Genomic DNA, 21,766 nt, shown 5'->3' on the forward strand with positions numbered 1-21,766 from the left:
AAACGTCTCGAACGTGCAGGAAACATTTCCCTTATCTGGGATCCTGGACACAGGAACATAGAGGGAAATGAAATTGCCGATGAGCTTGCCAGGAAGTGGTCGGCCGAACCGGTCCCAGCTGCCCCCTTCTCAGACATCGGTATCCCCTTGGCCGTCGTTAAAGGGAAACTACACAACTTCTTTCTAAGAAAAGCGCAAGACAGATGGAGCTCTGTCTCATCGTGCACTATTTCGAAAACACTATGGCCTCAATACGATAGAAACAGAACATTTAAGGTGATGGAAATCCCCCGCCATTCAATTGCCGAACTAATTGCGGCGTTCACTGGCACTCATGCGGAGAAGCTTGGAATTCCATACAACCCCTATTGCAGAAGCTGTGGGTATCCTGCAGAGAAAGAGACTGTGGAACACTTTCTCTGCAAATGTCCGGCTCTGGCGGCTAGGTGCTTGAGATTCCTTAGCATGCCCTTTGGGGATGTTTTGAAGAAATTCTCCAGCCTAGATCCCTTTTCTCTCCTCCGCTACATCAACAGCACTGGATGGCTGTAGACGGTTTTCTCACCTCCCTAAATCCTTTCACAGGTAGTGCTCCACATTATGGTATCAAAACGGCACGTAAGTGCTACTTGTAGTGTACCTGGGGTACTCTTGCCATCCTACCTACCATTTAAATCTTATGTTGAGAGGCTTAGAGGATTTTGACGGCTAAAAAATTGTTTTTAATAGTTCTAAACACCGCCGAAATTATTTTTTATATATTTTTTCAATATATGTTTGTTATTTTACATCTAAACTTAAAAAGCAATTTGCCATTTTTGCAGTCTCAAGGAGTTCTTTATTTCGCGCCTGTGTCCTTTTGAGTGCCAAAGTTGTTTTAACGTAGTTGGGTCAGTTACCTAGAGCTGTTTTCATGTAAGATAATATTTTTGATTCACCAAACTGAAGTACTTTACAATGCATTGAAAGTTTGCTTGTAAACAATTTTTTTTGAATTCACTAACCCAATGTTATAGCACTTCAAACGTTTACCACTGAAAGTGTTTGAAATTAATAAAAAAAAATGATGCAGCTGAAAGACGTTCGGTTGATGGTCGATATTATTACAGGACACAGCCCATGGGGTCAGCATATGACCACCATTAGAATCATGCAAAACCCAATTTGTCTGTCATGCTTGGAGAAGGCGGATAGCACTGAACACACTATTTATATGAGTGTTCTGCCTTTGCCAGAGCACGGCTACGAGTTTTGGATTCCGATGTCGTGAGAATGAGTAATATTCGTTCTCTAAAACCGGAGGATATTTACAGATTTGCCAAAGAATCTGGAAAATTCTCACAGGACTAACTATCTCTATCTCTGTCTCTATTCTTTCCTATCTCTTTCTCTGATACTTTTCTCCTTCCCTCCTTGACTATCTACCCTCTTTCTAGAGCTCTAAATACAATGGCACTTTTAGCTTGAGAGTTGTAGGAGCCCCCGAATCTCCTGGTGTTCCGTGGCTCGAACTTTTCAAATTTCAATTTCAATTCAACGGTTTCCAGAAGGAACAAAACAATCTGTTTTTTTGTGGTTGTACACTTAAAATAAGCTTCGAAATCATAGGTAAACTTTTACAACTGTACGACATGACCAACTACCCGGTCTGGGGCATACCATCGTTAATGATTTACTGAGAGAGGATTTCATTTCATTTCAATTTCTTAATGGTAACCTAGTCCGATATTTCTAATTTGATTGAATGAGATTTAAAACATGGCATTGAAGTGGAATGGTTCATTAAATACCTAATTTTTTTTCATGTTCCTAATTTGTTTGTCTTATTGCTCAAGAGGAAGCATTGAAGTTAACTGCCGAATGAAGGCCACATACTCCATGGTATGAAGGCCCTACTATGACTAATTACAATCCATAACAAAACCATAGGTGACAATTGCATGAAAATCATCAGAAGATTCTTTTCGTAATCAGCCATTTTCTTCTCCTCATTACTATGCCACAATTGAGCAATATAAACTCAAAAACTAGCAACTTAACTTGCGCAAATTTTAATTGCATTTAAATATGTTGATTTTACATGCATTCGTGCCAAGCCTTGGTGTGCGCCTAAATGTATGTCTGGAAAGCTAAATTGTTCATGCATTTCCGGCACAGTTCCAATAAAGCAAGCACCACCTCCACTACTACTGGCGCTTGAATGGAATTCGCACTGCAATGAACCAGCAGACAATTTTCGCCAACATCTGCTGCCAGCCAGTCCACCAGCCACCAAATGTTTTGCTGCTGTTGCGGCTTGTCGCTGGCGTTTTTGTTGTGGCCAACTTACATGTGTGTTGACAAGTTTTTAATTAGTGAGCGCAAAGATGTGTGCCCGCATATTTATGCTGCATGTAAGTGCATATGTGTGTGTGTGTGCAACATGCATATCTGTAAGTGCGAGGTTAGTGACACATGCAACATGTCGCTGCCGAAAATTTGTGCGCTCACAAATGCAAATTTATAAGCTTTTATAGCAAACATATGCAAGAGCGTAAGTTATATATTATAAGTAACTTTCCCCTTTCGCTCTCGCTCTCTTCATTATCTAACTGGAATAATTATTATAGCTATGTAAGTTATATATTTAATTGTTGTAATTGTTGTAATAGTAAATGGGGAACTCTTTCTCTCTTCATTTTAAGTATAAATCTAACTGTTAAAATAAATTGAATAAGTATAGTTTTTAATGTTAAAGGCAGTCTTCAAAGTCACCTTGAAGAGTAAAGAACAAATTATTTTGAAGTGTAATCAAACTTGTTCCATTTTAATAAAAATAAAACTAATAAAAATAAAACTTTAACAAATTTATTTTATTTTCAAAAATAAATTTAACTGGCGACGAGGATGGGATATGTTAGTTAAAACATATCCAGTGATAATCGGAAAAAGAAAATGTTAAATTTTTCAACAAACCGATGTGAACTGCAAATTACAAGCGATTTTGGTGTACCAAAAAAGTAGAGCTAAGTAGAAGAAGAAAACGGAACAGTAAAGGAAATTTTTTAATTCATCTGTAGAAAAAGTACGGTTAAAATTGTGAAAGTGATCGAAAAATATATAAGAAGGACGAATTGGTAAAAGTTACTAAAGTGTGGCAAAAAGCGAAATTTTTGTAAACTTAAAAACTAAAAACTAAACCAAAAAAAAAAAAAAAAAAAATATTTCGTGTAATAACTAATCCGAAAGAATAGTTCTAACAAATTTATGATCGTTGAAAATAATTTGAACTTAGCGCAGTTGAGTGCAAAACGGCAAATTTGTGCATAATTTGTGAGCAATTTTACTGCCCAAATTGATATGACTACTGTACATATATATATTTAAAGCGGACAAAATCTTTGACAAACAAGAAAAAAGATTGGCTTCGTAAAAAAACAAAAAAAAAAAGGAAAAGAAATTACTAGAAGTTAAAAGTTAACGGAAAAAGAGAAGAAAGTGTACGGTGTGCATTCCAGTGCTAACGGCGTGAAAGACGAAAGAGAAAGCAAGCCAGCTATCATTAGAGAAAGAAGCAGAGCAGCGTTTGCTTAGAACAAACAACAACACCCACAATGGCTTTGACGCTAGCTGAGAGCTTGCGTGAAGCGAGGAGCTTGCCTGCATTTAACGGGAGCAGTGAATATACGCTCAGCAACTACCTGAGGGACGTCGCAACTGTGTTGCAGCTAACGCCAGCAGAACATGTACAGACAATAAAAACAGTATTAAGCAACAGACTGCAAGGTAAGGCGTTAAAGGCGGTTGAAACCTTATTTAACCCTACATGGGAGGGTATAATAGTTAAGCTTAAGGAGGAATTTGGAGTAAAAAGAAGTTTTTTTAATTTAAGAAGTGACGCTCTAAACGAAGAAGCTAGAAACATTGAGGAATTACATAATAAATTAAGTAAAATTTTAAGTTTAATGAACACAAAGTATAGCTTAGAACCTGACATTTTGTATACACCTGAAAATAATGAAAAATTAATTTTTGATATTTATGTAAACTACTTACCTATTAGTATTAAATCTCTTTTGCTACAAAATAATATTAGATCTATTAACATAGCTTATACATTTTATTTAGAAAATAATATATTAAAAGATATAAAACTAGTAAATAATAAACAAGCGAATAGTTTTGTGCATAAAAGTTTTCAAAACAATAATGGTTATCCAAATAACAATACCTTTCCAAATAATAACTTTCAAAATGCAAATAATTCATTAAATAGGAATGGTTTTCAAAGATTTCAAAATTCAAGCACCTTTCCTAATTATAGTAGCCGTAATAACAGAAATAATAGTGGTGGTTTTAATAATTGTAACAGAAATTTCAGAAATTTTCAAACGCAAACTTTTAACACTTTTAACAGAAATAATCAGCAACAACAACCCCAAAATTATGACTTAGAAAATTTTAGTAATTTACGACAAAATCAACAAAATTCATATAATAGACATTTAAGTAATAATGAAGAACCAATGGAAATTGATGCAATTCACGTTACAGAAAATTTTCCTGTGCAGCCTCGAAATTATCATTACCCATAGTAATATTAACTATAAATAATACAAAAACAAGATGCCTAATTGATAGTGGTGCTGCTACTACCCTCGGAGATTATAATTTTTTTTCCAATATAAGAATAAAGAAAAGTTTAATAAAACCAATTTTATTAAATACCCTGGTCGGTAATAACATTATTAAAGATGAAGTGATAGTAAATGTGCCGGATGAATTTAAAGAAAAAAATAGCACCATGTCTGTTAAATTAATTAATTTTATTGATAAAAAATTCGATTGCATAATAGGAATAAATATTTTACAGCCCTTTGGAGCTATAATAGATTTTCAAAATAATACTCTTAAAGTAAATAATAACGAAATAAAACTAATTGACTATAAATTTAACATTTCTTATGAGGAAATTAATTATATAGAAAAATTTGAGCTGGATAAATTCAAAGATTTAATGCCTACAAACTTAAATAAGGAAGAAAATAAGTTATTAGAAAATTTTTTACATAAAAATAAAAAGACGTTCTATATTAAAAACCAAAATTTAACTACAACTACCTGTGTAAAACATAAAATAATAACTACTTCTAATAAAATAGTATACTGCAAGAATTATAGGCATCCACAGATTTTAGAAAATGAAATAGAAAAGCAAATAAATGAAATGTTAAAAGAAAATATAATACGCCCCAGCAAATCGCCTTATAATTCCCCTTTGTGGATTGTTAAAAAGAAGTCCGATAATTCGAACCAGCAGAAATGGCGATTAGTTATAGACTTTAGGAAGCTAAATGAAATAACTGTGGATGACAAATTTCCTCTGCCAAATATAGAGTCATTATTTGACAAGTTAGGTAAGGCGCAATATTTCTCGTCCTTGGACCTTGCGAAAGGCTTTCATCAGGTTTTGATGGAGGAAAGCGACATTGAGAAAACGGCTTTTTCAACGCCCCGTGGTCACTTCGAGTTCATTCGAATGCCCTTCGGTCTCAAAAACGCGCCCGCTACATTTCAGCGAATGCTAAACTACATTTTGGCTGATTATATAAATAAAATTTGTATAATTTATATGGATGATATACTAGTCTTTTCAACCTCGCTAACCGAACACTTAGAAAGCTTGCAAAAAGTATTTAATAAACTGAATGACTACAATTTAAAGGTTCAAATAGATAAGTGTAGATTCTTATCGAAAGAAACAAACTTTCTTGGTCATATCATAACAAATAATGGGATAAAGCCCAACCCCGAGAAAATTAATATAATACAAAACTTGGAGCTACCAAAGTCAGTAAAAGAAATTAAATCGTTTTTAGGTTTAACCGGATATTACCGGAAATTCATTAGAAACTATTCCTTTGTTGCTAGCCCTATAATAAAATATTTAAAAAAAAATAGTAAAATTGATATTAATGACAAATCTTATATTGACGCTTTCGAAAAATTGAAGAAAATTTTAACAAATCCACCAATATTATGCTATCCAGACTTTAATAAAAAATTTGTATTGACCACGGATGCAAGCAATGCTGCTATTGGCGCGGTGTTGAGCCAGGATGGCAAACCAGTAAGTTACGCCAGTAGGACTTTAAATGGACATGAAAAAAACTACTCAACGCTGGAAAAAGAATTATTAGCCATTGTATGGTCAGTGAAATATTACCGTCCATACCTTTTTGGTCGAAAGTTTCTAGTTCAAACTGATCATCAGCCTTTGAAATGGCTTTATTCACTTAAAGAGCCCAATTCTAGAATCATCCGATGGAAAATATTATTAGATGAATTTGATCTCGATATTGAATATATTAAGGGAAAGGAGAATAAGGTAGCTGATTTTTTGAGCAGAGTTGAAGTAAATCATAGTACGGAAGAAAATGTAAATATTAATTTCTTTAGAATAAATAAAATTGTTAATAAATATAGGACGCAAATAAGAATAAGTAATAAAAATAAAGAAACCGAAATACTTTTTAAAAAATATAAAATAATATATGTGTCTGAGAATGACTTAAATAATACTCATTATTTGAATGATTTATTTAGACGTGAAATAAAAAGAGGAAAAATTGGGGTATACTCGGAGCTTGACAATAATAAATATAATATAATACAGAACAAATTAATTGAATTATTTTCTAGTAACAATAAAATAAATTTCATAAATTGTACAAAAGTTGCTAGTGATATTGAATCCGAGGAATCTTTATTGAATATCATTGATGATATTCATATTAAAGGTAACCATAGAGGAATCCAGGAGAATTTCGAAGAATTAAAAGATAATTATTATAATCCTAAATTATTAAAATTTATAAATAGATATTGCAATAACTGCAGAATATGTAATGAAAACAAATATGACAGAAAACCAATAAATAAAATATTTCAACATACTCCAACACCAGAAAAACCAAATGAAATAGTACATATAGATATTTTTCAGATACAAAAGACTAGTTTTTTGACAACAATAGACAAATTTACGAAATTAGGAACGGCACATAAACTAAATGACAAAAATATGGTAACAATTAAAACTAAAATCGAAGAGCGAATCGCATTTTTAGGAAAACCTGATAAAATTATTATGGATAATGAATTTAATAATGCACTTATAAAGCTGTTCTGTCAAGAAAATAATATAGAAACTCATTTTACAACACCGAATTCGCACACAGGAAATTCAGATGTAGAAAGAATGCATTCGACTCTCTTAGAGCATATAAGAATATTAAAAAACGCTGAAAATATTAATGACTCTGAAGAATTAGTACTAAAAGCAGTTAATTTCTATAATAATACAATTCACAGCACGACTAAATTAAAACCAATTGATTTTATAAATAAGTTACACATAAATTTAAAAGAGGTTAAGGTAAGATCTGAAGCAATTAAAAAGAAAACCATTGATAGAGAAAATATTAAAAGAGAAAATATTACACTTAATTTACAAAAATCTAATTTATATATTAAAAATCCTACTGCAATTAGACAAAAAACTGCTAAAAGATTTAACAGATACCACCACAGCAACCCTAATAAAGTAGACACTGCACAATTTAGACGCCCATTAAAGTCTATAAAATAAAATAAAAATAAATAAAAAAAATAATAATAATAAAAAAAATGAAATGGATTTGTAGAGCAAAACATGGAAAACTATTCGTTAATATTTTTTTTATATTAAATCACACTATATTTATTTTTTTAAAATGTAAACTATAGAATAAGAAATGAATATTTATGGCTAATATAGTTTAATATTTATCTTGGAAAAAAAACCGCTAAACAACTTAAATATATTTCAAGTTATTAGTTAAGTGTGATTTAAATCTGTATCACTATAAGAAACTATTAAATTTTCGGATTGTATATTATATTTGTAAAAGATTCGACGAGACTCGAATTCTTTAAGGAGAGGCGAGTTATATATTATAAGTAACTTTCCCCTTTCGCTCTCGCTCTCTTCATTATCTAACTGGAATAATTATTATAGCTATGTAAGTTATATATTTAATTGTTGTAATTGTTGTAATAGTAAATGGGGAACTCTTTCTCTCTTCATTTTAAGTATAAATCTAACTGTTAAAATAAATTGAATAAGTATAGTTTTTAATGTTAAAGGCAGTCTTCAAAGTCACCTTGAAGAGTAAAGAACAAATTATTTTGAAGTGTAATCAAACTTGTTCCATTTTAATAAAAATAAAACTAATAAAAATAAAACTTTAACAAATTTATTTTATTTTCAAAAATAAATTTAACTCGTATGTATATGTGTGTGTGTGTGTGTGCTCCACGGAAGCAAAAGCGACATACGCAAGCAAACTAATCTACATATGGACGCACACACACACACAAAACGGAATTAAATGTGTATTTGATTTAGCTGTTGCGCTTCTTTGCATGCGCTCGCGAACGAATACTTGTGTGTGCGTCCGTTTGAGGCAATAAATTTGTGTTTGTATTTTGTTCTGCTGTCATGAAGCGAATTTATTATAGTTTTCCGTCTGCCGCGCAGCCGACCAACCGCTCGAGCAAAATTGAGAGGCGCAAAAAGGTAAAGAGAAATTTGACTTAATAACAACAAAGGCAAAGCGCAACTCTGAAGCTATGAGTGCTGGATTGTGGCGCGCGCAGGAAAAAAATGTCATAAATTACCTGCCTTCCACACCGCATACCCGCAGCTGCTGTCCGTGACTTCGCCGGAGTCTGACATCCATGACCGCAGGCAAAATATGTCCGAATTAATGACATCTGCCTAGCAATGATCGCTGATTGGTTGCTTTTTTGGTTTGACTGCTGCGAAATACCATTCCCATAAATGCTTGTTTGCCTTATTTGACTGGGAGACTTACAGTGCAATTTCACATATTTTTTTCCTACGAATGCAGAGGGATAACCGGGTAGAAAATCAATGTAGAAAAGCAATATGGAAAAAGCAACAGTAGTGCTCAACTAAATTAAATATATGTATGTGTGGTTTTTTATATAAGTTGGAAAAATCATTGATTTTGCAAAATGTTTAACTAATGAATAGTCCTAAAAAAAGAACATTTTGTGCTTAATACCAGTTTTCCATTGCTATTTACGTGGTTGTGTCAAAAAATTTTGCACTTTTTACATATTTAAATATTTCATTCATTTTATATTTTAGAACAATCTGGCCATCGTTTACTTTCATCTTCAGATAATTTGATTGATATCTTAATAAATTTTGTTTTTTTTTTTTTTTTGGCTCAGAAAATAGTCGGCTAGTTAACTTATTATACAAATTGTCAGGTCAGGTCAGTCCATTAGTTCGTGCGTTTTTTAAAGATGGTTTTAAAATTAATAAAAAAGATGTTTTAAGTATTTATTAATCAATATTATATTTTCCTTCATTAATTATAATGTCTTTCCAACGTTTAGGAACATTTTTAATTCCCTGCTTAAAAAATTTGTTGTCCTTGGAGCCAAAATACGCTTAGATATCCCTTTTTATAGCTGCTTTTGAGGAGTAGTTCTTGTTACTCATATGGGATTGAAGTCCACGCCAAAGGTGATAATCACAAGATGCAATATCCGGAGAGTATGGTGGATGCGGAATTAGCTCCCGTCCGAGCTCGTTCAGCTTGCCAAATGTTTGCCTTGCGGTATGAGGTCCGGCGTTGTCGTGGTGAAAGAAAACTTTGCGTCTATTCACTTAAGACCGTCGATTTTTGTTAAGCGCCTCAATCAGGTTCGAAAGCTGATGGGAATAATAATCAGCAGTTATTGTCTGGTTTGGTTCCAGAAGTTCATAATAAACAATACCGGCCATATCCCACCAAATAGACGGGAGAATCTTCTTGGGGTGAATGCCATCTCTTGGGGTCGGTTCTGGTGTTTCATCTTTATCTAACCATTGGCGTTTGCGAACAGGATTATTGTAAAGGACCCTTTCACCCCTCATCACCAGTAACGATACGGTTCAAAACACTTTCATTTTCAAGCCGTTGCAGCAGCTGAGAACACACATTCACTCTCTGCTGAAGGTTGGCGACGGAAAGTCTATGCGGAACCCATTTTCCTAGCTTTGAAACCTTTCCCAACTGAACCAGGTGCCTGTGAACTGTTCCATACGATGAATTTAACCTCTGAGCTATCATATCGACTGTCAAATTTGGCTCAGCTTCCACGAGTTCGAGCAAGGTGTCGGAGTTAAAGACTTCAGGACGACCAGTGCGCGGGGCATCCTCCACGTCGCTGTTACCATTTCGGAATTTTGAAAACCACTTTTGCGCAGTCCTTACACTGACGGTATCCTCTCCGTGAACAGTGTTTATTTCTGTAGCAATAGTTGTTGCATTTTTACCACTTTTATAAAAAAATTACAAAATATGCCTCTTATACGCGGTCGAAGATTCCATTTGATTTTTTAACAACTCGTGCTTCTATCCGCGATTAAAATCACTTGTTGAATGCACAATATATCGAATATAAATAGTTCCGTTATATTCCGCGAATAATTTTTTGGATGCAAAAATAGTACAAAAGTGAAATTATGGGTGAAATACGCACGAACATATGGACTGACCTGATATAATAAATCAAGCAGAAATTTAATAATGCAAGTTTCAAACCTTCAACAAGATTTATGAAAATTTTCAAATTTTCAACAAAATTCCAAAACTTTTAATCGGAATTTCAAAAAAAAAGTTGGGTACCCTGTATTTTTGCCCATTCAGTATTTGTAATATCTGTGACCGATCCCATTCCCATCTTTCCCCACAATTTAGAATAGTAATGTAAAGCGGAGCGAATGCTTCAAGAAAAATCCTCCTTTAAACTTCCCAAATCAGAAACTAAATACTGTTAATGCAACTTTGACCCACCAGATAGTGAACATATTAAGTAAAATAAAAGCCATCAACATGGAATTTAGTTATTCAATGGGTAAAAGCTCACCTGAGTAAATGGCCAGCATCGCAAAAAAGAGAGATCGCAAGTAGAAACTTTTGCTGCGATGGTAAAGACTAGCCGAGCTTAGAAAATGGTGTTGAAGTATAAGAAACGCATACGTAATGCTAGATTAAATAGAAACAAAAATCAGATGCATAGTTTTGATAAATAAACGCAAACCCCACTGATATTCATAAAAACACAGAAGAAAAGTATATTCGCCTAACATTCCATAACTTTCATGTTGTAGATTAACACATACATGTGTGCATGTATATGTGTAGCAAGCATTGCATTTCGGAACTTCATCTCTAACCTACCATACCAACAAAATTTATTAAACTTATACAAAATAACGCTTTTTGTTTTTGTTTGGCATACTCTAATTGCAATTACCAACTTCTCACACATCTCAACTCACATGTCAATGAACCTGCTGACATGTGGCTGTAGAGGGAGAGCACATTGAACTCAAAGCATGCGAAGACCCATTAGATGGGTTGGAAGTTGCCACATTAACCGCAGCTACCGACTAGCACGCCAACCACCTGCTATCAGGTGACGAAGAGCAAACACTGCACACTATTTTTTTCCCAGCTATAGTATACTCAAAGGCGCTTATACGTCGTATTAGCTTCGTTTGGATACAAGTGGTGCCACGCAGTAGCAACATACGAATTAAACTGCACTAAGTCAGCCAGAGCGTTGCGAAGAAGAAATAGGAAGTCAAACATACAGAAGTGGAGGAGCTGCAGTGGCACGTGAGCTCTGACCACAACCGCAGCTGCTGAGCGCAGCAAAGCAAAGTAGACGAGCTGTATGCATGAGTGCTGGCTACAGTCTGAGCCGCTTATTTAGACACGCGTTTGTGTATGGGTGGCTTGCTTTTGCCCGACTCTAAGGTTAACTTGGAGCCAAAAGTATGCAAATGCAGATTTTCACACGCCAATCAGAAAGTAACTCAAAAAAAGAAACTCACAAATGCAAGTACACACAAATGCACATACTTGAAAGTGTCAAAGCACTGGAGCTGGAGAGCTTTAATTAAAATTACAAATTCTCATGGAATGCATAATTGGTGTGAAAAAATGCAGTGAAGGCGAGGCACGAGTGCCGGAGTGATGGCAGCAGTTGGGTAGAACATTTGCGGTTTGTCACAAGCAGCAGCAAAAAATCAAACCGTGCAAATGAGATGGCTTTAGTGAAGAAATGTGAAAACTATAATTTAGACACAAAAAACTGCCACCTCAGGCGTCAGGCGGGGAAACCAACTCCACTACTGGAGCGAGAAACATTTTTGCCCTGCAAATAATTCGCTCGCCTTCGCAGTTTCTACTACCCTTTCAAATTGCGAGGCTCATTAATTGCATAATTTGCGCTTTTTTCTGCAAGAACGATTTTGCTACAGACAAGAATTCTTTCTTTAAGAAGATGCAAGTAAAAAGTGAAAAAAAAATTATGAAAAAAAAGTTCAAAAGAAATGCGAAACCACCTCGAGGAATTGCCTCTGAATGCAATGTAAATTAATATCTGAGACAAAGGCGTTGACGTTAAGCGATGGCGTCAAGAAAAAATTAGCGAAAGAGGAAAAAGTAAGCGCTGAGGAAATCGAAAAAGGAAAAATGGAAGTAAATAAGCCGGTGACGAATGGCGAGCAACAACGGGAATAACAAATTAAAACTTTAATGAGAAAACTACACAACTACAAATGTAAATTATAAATTCACTTGCCTTGCCGCCGACAAGTAATACGATGTAAGCTGAAAAAATTGTTGCATATTTTAGGGCGCATGAAAAATCTCAAATTTATTTGGGTTGAATTGTGAAATGGCATCTAGGGATAGTTTTGCAGGATGCAAAAGTAAATTAAATTGATATAAATTTAAAAAGTGGGTTTTTGTTTGACTTTAAATAGTTTTCAACTTTTTTTCTTACATTGCTGCTAACGGAGTGTAAGCTGACGTACGAGTAAGTGTGCAATGCATTGCTACAGTATTATTTTGCAATGCTTTTCACTGGTTCGCAGTGCAGATGTGAATATTACTCGAAAAGTTATGGGAATCCCACCATGAAACTTTCGGGCATTACTGACTACAGTTTCAGCCATGAAATAGTTGCCATATTGTTAATAGTTATAAATAATCTTTGGTATTTCAAATTAAAAAAAAATATGTAAGCCGGCTTTCTTGCATTAGTACCTTGCGTACCAATCGTTACTTGCAGCGCGGCGAGACTCAGAGAGATAGGAAGCTGGACACCAAGGTTGTAAGGTCACAGTAAGATCCTCCTACAAAGACCCTCGCTGCTCAAAAACAGATAAGACTACACAGTCCCCGACCTTAACTTCAAGAAAGACTTTACGGTACGTTTTCCACCGAGAGCCGAATGGAGCAAAGGGAAGGTGATTGAAAGATACGATATCGAAATCTATATCGATGGTTCTAAGATGAACTGTGGTGTGGGAGCTGGCTTCCATTCGGAGCCGCTCAACCTATCTCAGTCAATTAGACTTCCTGACTATGCCAGCGTAATCCAGGCTGAACTTCTAGCGGTCAGAGAAGCATGCAAATCATTCAAGCTCTACAAAGAAGTTGGTGGCTACTCATCTTTTCAGACAGTCAAGCAGCTATAAAGGTCTTAGACTCCAACCCCATTTCATCCAAACTAGTCTTACAGTCTAAAGAGGAACAAGAATTACTTAGTCATCGGCTTGAAATTACTCTGATATGGGTTCCCGCTCATGGGAACATACGGGGTAATGAGATAGCAGATGTGCTAGCAAGAAAAGGTTCAACACTAGAAATAGCAAAGGCGGTGACAGTCTGCACCCACTGAACACATTAAAAGCATCCATTGCTTCACACTATCATGCTTTAGCTGAAAGAAGATGAAACCAAATAACTACATTTATTACAACAAAAAACACATGGCCGTCATACAAAATCCAAAGGACGATACACCTGTTAGGATGCTCTCGGCCAAACATTTCACGCATCACTGCAACTCTTACAGGTCATTGGAAAGTAGGGGATCATGCAGCTAGGCTCAATCTACCCTTCAATCCTGTCTGCAGAAGCTGTCGAGCGGAAGGAGCGAAGGAAAGTCTTTTCTACTACATATTTGAATGTCCAGGGTTAGCTAGCGCACGACTCCCCTCCTTCGGCAAGCCTTTCTTTCAGCAAATTAATGAGATCTCAGACATTGAGATAAAGAATTTGTGCTATACTTGGACCTCACTAAATGGATTTGACTTAGAACAAAAAAAGTCAAAGTTACTTGAAAAGTACATTTTATCCCAAAAATTGAAAAATATGTATATAAAATTTTTTATAAAGACCGGAGACATTTCATTTTAGAAACTGTGTACCCAAACTTTTGATATTGCATAAATCCCGAAATAGTAAAATTTTTTTAAAAAATGTTCAGTTTACTTCCTATTATATACCAACATACAACTAAACTAGTTTTGGATAAAATTTACTATAACGCCCCGAATACTTGGATCACTTTCTTGACCACCTGCATGCCACTACAATGCGCTTAGTTGAGCTGAAACTTCATCCGTGACAATAACAGAAAGTCGCAATGGTGATATCAAGGCTAAAGGGCTAGTGTGGCAGAGTTGCAGACCCTTTTTTCAGTAAACTTCCACAACGAAAGATCGTCCGCTGCAGTGGAGTTGTGCAAGAAGCAAACGATCTTGGCATGTGCAGGAAAATCGTGAAAGCAACTGCCTTACAATATCAACAAAACTGGTCAGTTGCTATCTCTTCGACGGGAGCTTATTGATAATGACGGACGTCGAAAAAACCGATCGATATTATTGTACCTTTATATTTGGCCCCCTTTTCCACACACCTAGAGCCATAATCCAATATCGAGTGCGAATCTCTAGTAAGGAGAATTGCGAGAATTGAATCACTCGTACTACAAACAACGGGCTGTTAACAATTTTTGAAGAAATCTACTAAAAATAAAGATTTCCGGGATTGTTTCGTAACAGATTTCACTAAAATTAGAGTACTTATAGTTGTTTGTAAAGTGAGTCACTCAACTTCATGACCCAACTGAAAAACGTGTTTCGAAAAAAAAATTATTTCACTTCGACTGGAACTAAAATAAGGTCACTATTTCCTCTCTGTTTTCTTTAACGACACGCCGTCCGAGTTTTAACTACGAGTATATGCTCCGTACTGGCGGCCGCTGTAGCCGAATGGATTGGCGCGTGACTACCACTTCGAATTCGAAGAGAACGTGGGTTCGAATCTCTGTGAAACACCAAAACGAAGAAAAAGTTTTTTCTAATATCGGTTGAGTGTATTTCTGCCATGAAAAAGCTCCTCACAAAAATAAAAAAAATATCTGTGGTTCGGAGTTGACTTAAAACGGTAACTCCCTCCATTTGTGAAACAACATCAAAACGCACGCCAAAAATAGGAGGAGGAGCTCGGCCAAACACCCAAAAAGGGTATATGAGCCAATTGTATATACATATATCGAGGGTCATTTTTAAAAACTCAGAAAAGTGAGCGAAAATAATTGTTTTTCTTTCGAAAGAGCAAATATTCCACTTATTTATGGGAAAGGATTTCATTCGTGCAGCTCCCATGGTGACGGCTTCTCGCTGAAACCTGAAACTTACGAATGGCTTACTCGATATTTGCCCTTAAAGACCTTAAACGTTAAAGCACTGATCGCATAACAGCGGGCATTTAAAGAGTCAAATCGAAGCTCCGAGGTTGGTAAGTTCCATCTACAAGACGGCTGATAGCACGATAAAAGCAGAGGTATTCTAAGTCCGTGCCTTCAATTTATCCCCCACAAAAGGCTGTTCATAATGTATATGTAGTATTCATCGTTGACCGAAATGGCGCTTTGGCACTGACATTCTGTCAAAATATTAGCGGTGAAAAGCTGTCACTGTGAAAATAAAATATATTAAAAAGAAACACTGTATGAACTCGCCCTTATACTATATACATATCTAAAGGCCAGTTGATATTCCCTTTAAAATTTCCAACCACTGCCATGCAGCTTTTATATTGGTTCACTAACAACAATTTCAGCCAATTTGAGTTCAAATTATAATTTTCAAATAAAATATTCGTACATGGAATCTAAATTTTTAATATTTTAGAAATGGCTAAAACACTTCAGGCACTCAGAATTAGTTATGAAGTGTTGAAAATATAATGCAAGCAAGAAATTTTGTCTTTGTAAAGTATTCAAACTACTCAATGCTTCCAATTAAAATATCCCAAGACTAACTGTACATATAAAGTCATATGAAAAAAATTGTTAAATTGTAGTTCAACTATTTTTGGTAGTCGCTATATGCTTCAAAGCAATATTCCGTTATTCTCATAGCCATATGCTTTTAGTAAAACTCATACAGAAACAAAGAGATTAAATGGCTTGTGCGTTTATAGGCGGCAATAAAAGTTAACGCACAGAAAGCATAAACGTACTTCCTTGCACATCCACACACACACATTGCTTAAGCTTGCAAACGTGCATATAAATATTTTTATATAAGTTCAAACGCCCAGCAAATGCACTCAAATACATGCAACAATGATTTTTATACACTTTTCTTTACTGCAAATGAACTTTGTTGATACGAATGCTCGTGTTATTGCTCGTACAAGACTACTGGCCAAAGTCCAGTACCCATTCGAGGAGTTTTTGAATTGCGCTACAACAATTACAATGGCCAGGCAATTTACAAGTCAATTTTTGGTCAACCACATTTGAATTGGCATTTTGTAGTGTCAGCAGCAGTTAAACACTTTGTCAGCTGGAGTAGCAGCATCGGCAAACACAGCACTGCAAATGTCATCGGACGTTGTGTTGTCGGACGTTCGACACAGTGCTGCAATTCAAAGTGTGATTATGTGCGTAAGTGGCAGCGAAGGAATATTAATTCCAAACTTTATTCGTTTATGTAAACTGGAATTCGAGTATGGACCTATTATTTGTTACACTACTTTGATTTGAAGCAGAGTAGTTGAGACGCACCATATCGCGGAAATAAGGAGCAGGTTGTAGGTCTGTTGTCGGTCTGTTTTGCGATCAATGGAAGGATAAGGTTATGAAAAACAGAGACTTTGGGGATGGTTTGGCATATACTGTACGACCTGCTTATCAAAGTGCCCTGGAGCTAAGGGAACGGAGACTTTGGCAAGAACAAGCATTTGGCTGTTCTAAAAAAATTTAAATATTTTTGAAAATATGAGAATATCGCAGGAATGCAAAAGAGAAAAAATACAATAATTAAAAATTCAAATTGATCAGAAAATGAAAATGTGTAATGAAATCCATAATTTCTCGTGCATAAGAAATGTTTCCTGAATGGCAAAAAAAGTAGCCTTTTGAGACATAAGGCAACATAGGTATTTGCGGTAAACCGTATTTTATGCAGATAGCGAGGCTACCTTATCTAATACTGACACCAAATCTTCAACATTTATATGTTCTCTCAACCAGTAGATTTCTAATAATTTTAAGCAGTGGCTATTCATTTGCCAAGCACATATTTAGGATAACTAAGTCAGCTGACAACTCCTTTTTCTCATGTCTGGAGTACGAAGATATTGTTCTTCACTTTATCAGTAGTTGTCAGACATCCTCACGCGTCAGGTTCTATAAACTGTATTATGATTTCAATGAATTAATGCAAAGGTATACTCCCTAAGTGCGAACGAATGTGGTGCCCTTATAAATTAAAAACAAGTAAATAAAAAAGTATGATATCTGAGCGACTCCATGTCAAATGATTCAAATATTTTGGACCTGGGCTTAAACTTTTCTGAAAATTGTTTTATTTGCAGGCTTGACTATAATAAAAAGTAAACTGGAAAAGTTTTGAACAAATAACTAAATTTTGAATACAATTTTATTATATATATATATATATATATATATATATTTTAAATTTTGTTAAAAAGAACAAAAGGTATTTCACTTTAAAAAATTCAACACAAAAATTGTGAAAAATGAATTAATCTTAAAATTATTGAACTTTTTTCTCAAACATAAATCTAAAATTCTATTCAAAATTTAGTTATTTGTTCAAAACTTATATATATATATATACTTCAAAATTCATAATTATAACTTTTTTTTAGCTATATTTTATTCTAAAAAATAATAAAAAAATAATTTTTTTGAACAACTATTTTATTTTCTTATTAAAAATTTTTGGAAAAATATTTTAAATTCTTATATTTGGAATAATATTTAATATTTTTGTTAAACATTTTTGGTAAAAAACTTTTTCTTTTAATTTTTGGAAGAACATCTCGCCCAAATATTTTTCCTACTTTTTTTTCTTTCATTAATAACTGAGACTATATTTGGCCTTCCCTGAAAGTATTTTTCACATCAAATTGATGAAAAGAAAATTTCACTCAAAGCTTTTTAACAAAAAAAATTTTTTTCCAAAAATAATATTTTTTAAAATGTATATTTTATCCAAAAAGAGAAAAATAAAAATATTATAAAAAAAGAACCTTAGGTATTTGACTTCAATAAACTCCATACCAAAATCTTCAACATTGAATAAACCTTAAAATTATTACATTTTTTCAACATTTTTTCAATTATTTCTACTTACATAAATAAATATATACTTAAGCCTACAACCGAACAAATTTTCAGAAAAATTTAAGTCCACGTTCAAAATACTTACATCACTTGGTATCGAATCTCTTAGAGAAAAAGGAAAGGACAAACTATTTATTAAACTCTTCAGAGAAATTATCTTCCAAAATGGATTGGGAATAAGTGAGAGAATAAATTCTATGAGATTACGAGACTCAGCGAGCGTTTGCCAATCGGTACTACTTGCAATCTGGTTGATCTGTAAAAGTTCAACTCTCAAGAGTTTCTCTTTTCCTTGTTCACTTCTCTCGGACCTCGACAAAACTCATTCTTGCGTTGGGTAGGTGATTTGCCTGGCGCTACCAGTCATAAGTAGTCGTTGGTTAGGAACAGCGCCTTCTTACTGCTAGGAGCGCCATCTGTGTTTCACATTTTTCTGGCAGAAGGATCTCATAGATGGTTAAGGACTTCGCTAAATTTCATGTGTCTGCTGGCGCCATTGACGTCATGCCACTGATTTTGCTTGTTTTAGCAGTCACAATGCAAATAATGCGCTGACTATTGTGAGAGAGTAAGGATGGAAAGTGTAAGGTTTTGGGGTTGAAGATTTTTTTTTTAGAAACAGGAAAAGTAGGTAAATTTGCCGCTGGCCGCTATTATATGGTCTTACTCAATTCCTGTATCAGTTTTGTAGTAGGATAAAAGCATTTACACTAGAGACTATGCCGATCAAAGTCCAATCTCGCTATTAAGTTTCTGTAAGACCGAATGTGACTGGAGCGGAATCGGAACGCAACTTGATTGCTACGGATAGTATGAATGCAAACATTTTTTTGCTATATGTTTCAGACTGGAATTACTAAGCTGAATTATGTATTTTAATTTTTCAAGGGCACTTAAGCATTTGTTGAAACAACAGTGTGCAGTTCCTAAGTTCTTATTTCTCTCCAGAAGTTTAGTTTACCATACAGGACATAGTTTTTTTCTTCTATGTTTTATCCTGTAAGAATTATATTTACAACAATGTTTGTATTTCTATTATGTACGGTCTTTTAACCATATATATATATATATATATATATAATTGGCGCGTACACCCTTTTTGCGTGTTCGGCCGAACTCCTCCTCCTATTTGTGGCGTGCGTCTTGACGTTGCTCCACAAATGAAGGGACCTACAGTTTCAAGCCGACTCCGAACGGCAAATATTTTTTATGAGGAGCTTTTTCATGGCAGAAATACACTCGGAGGTTTGCCATTGCCTGCCGAGGGGTGACCGCTATTAGACATTTTTTTTCTTAATTTTGGTGTTTCGCCGAGATTCGAACCGACGTTCTCTCTGTGAATTGCGATTGGTAGTCACGCACCAACCCATTCGGCTACGGCGGCCGCCATAACCATATTAACCATAGATTCTATTAAATTAATGAAATTAAATTTAACTGAAGTTGGTAATTTCATTTGTAGCCTCGTTTTAATTGCCTTTTTAGTGCCACTTTTCAGTTGCGACCACTCCCACGCGAATTGAAAAAATAGGTTAGGATTTAGTAACGCTTATAAGAGCTAAAAAGAAAAAAATCTGTATGCTGTACACAGCAAATAAATTGCATTTGAAACTCACTTTTCAGTCGAAAAACACTACGTCACTATAAACAATCAAGTTTTCACTTTGTGTAGACTAATTGACACATATGTTTGTATACTGAGTTGATGGGATAAATATCCCAACGCCTACACACACACAGACACACCTAGCCAAACTTCATGCAGCGTAAACTGAAAGCTTTCCAACTCAATAAATGCAAACGTTTTTCTTTTTTCGGAAGCAAACACGCGTCTGTGTGTGTTTGTATGGAAAGGAAATGCATCAAGCAATGTCGGAAATTGGGTTAGATACGCAAGTTGGTCAGCAAAATACGCATAGCCACACACAAACATACGTGCGAGACAAAACACACGTGCGCAAAACACTAAACTTGCTTTATTTGTATTTAAAAAGTTTAGCCTCGCACCCAAACTGTGCTCAAAGAAATCCAAGAGTTTTTTTTTATTTATATTTTTTGTCACAATATTTCTTTTATAGAAAGTCTGTTGGTCGTCGAAGGCATAGACTACGCATTCATTATACGAGTATCTCCCTTTGTATTTCCCCCTCACACTTCCTGAATTTTGCTACTCTTCATAAATGTCGCTCAAGCTTCACTGGACGCCGATAATTCTGTAATTCGATTAATGAAGCGCATCGCAATCAGCACCGCTGCTGTCTTCCTTTGATTGACGACTGCCAAGGAAGTATTAGCAGTAGCTGTGTGGAGCGAATTGCGAGTGAAGCAAGATGAGAGTGGCTTCCCGGATGTGAAGCTTAATGACTCGTTTGCTGCTGCGGATGAAACTGCTGCGTCTGTTGTGTGTTTGTGACTGTTAAAGATGTTTTTTTCTCGTACTCAGTTTTCTATTAGCACTGCTCGTATGTGATTTCTGGAAAGCGCTACTCCCACCAGCGAACAATTTTAAACTTGAAACTTTTTTGGAAAATTCATTTTCCCATTTTGTGGCAACAACTTTTGATTTGTTTGAAAACTTTCAGGGAAGTGGGTGAAGGTAAAAGAAAACAGTTTACAATTTCTCAATGGACATTTTTAGCTAGTTTCTAAGACACTTTTTATAATATTGAATTCAAAATATTTAATAAACACCGAATTTTTCGTTTTTTCTATATTTGCAGGATGAGAAGAATCAATTGCTCGTCACGAATGTTTGGTTGAAATTGGTGAGTAAATATTTATGACTTGCGATCTTAGCAAAAAATGTGTACTCATCTTAGGTGGAAAAAAATTAATAAATTCAAAATTATTTCATACATTCATTTAAAAATAAATAATAAAAAAATTAAGATAAAGATAAGACTCTTGAAACTTTCTGGGAATGATTAATACCTACAGTACCTGCAATCATCGAAACGGCATAGATACATATATTTTTTAGCACATAGACTGGTCTTTAAAATTGTACGAAGGTCTGATTCTGATGGGCATAAAATAAAATTAGTGCCCTTAGCTTGTCACAAAAACACCAACATCAACTACATGACGTAAACTTCAGAGAACTCGAACCTTTTCAAAAGCTAATTTTTACCCAATTGATTGGGCATTTCAATAATTACAATAATTTTTTACTGCAAATATTAAAAACATTTCTGATACT

The 21,766-nt window shown here is 34.7% G+C and overlaps 1 protein-coding gene across 1 annotated transcript in view; it reads left to right on the plus strand.

The window, feature by feature from the left end:
• Positions 1–21,766, plus strand: part of LOC129247286 (uncharacterized) — a 236,754-nt gene that overhangs the window by 111,902 nt on the left and 103,086 nt on the right. Inside the window, exon 3 of the mRNA XM_054886346.1 lies at positions 21,288–21,332. Coding sequence (XP_054742321.1) covers positions 21,288–21,332 — 45 coding nt within the window. The remainder of the gene's footprint in view (positions 1–21,287; positions 21,333–21,766) is intronic.

This window comes from Anastrepha obliqua, chromosome 5, assembly GCF_027943255.1.
Source record: "Anastrepha obliqua isolate idAnaObli1 chromosome 5, idAnaObli1_1.0, whole genome shotgun sequence".
NCBI classification, from domain to species: domain Eukaryota; kingdom Metazoa; phylum Arthropoda; class Insecta; order Diptera; family Tephritidae; genus Anastrepha; species Anastrepha obliqua.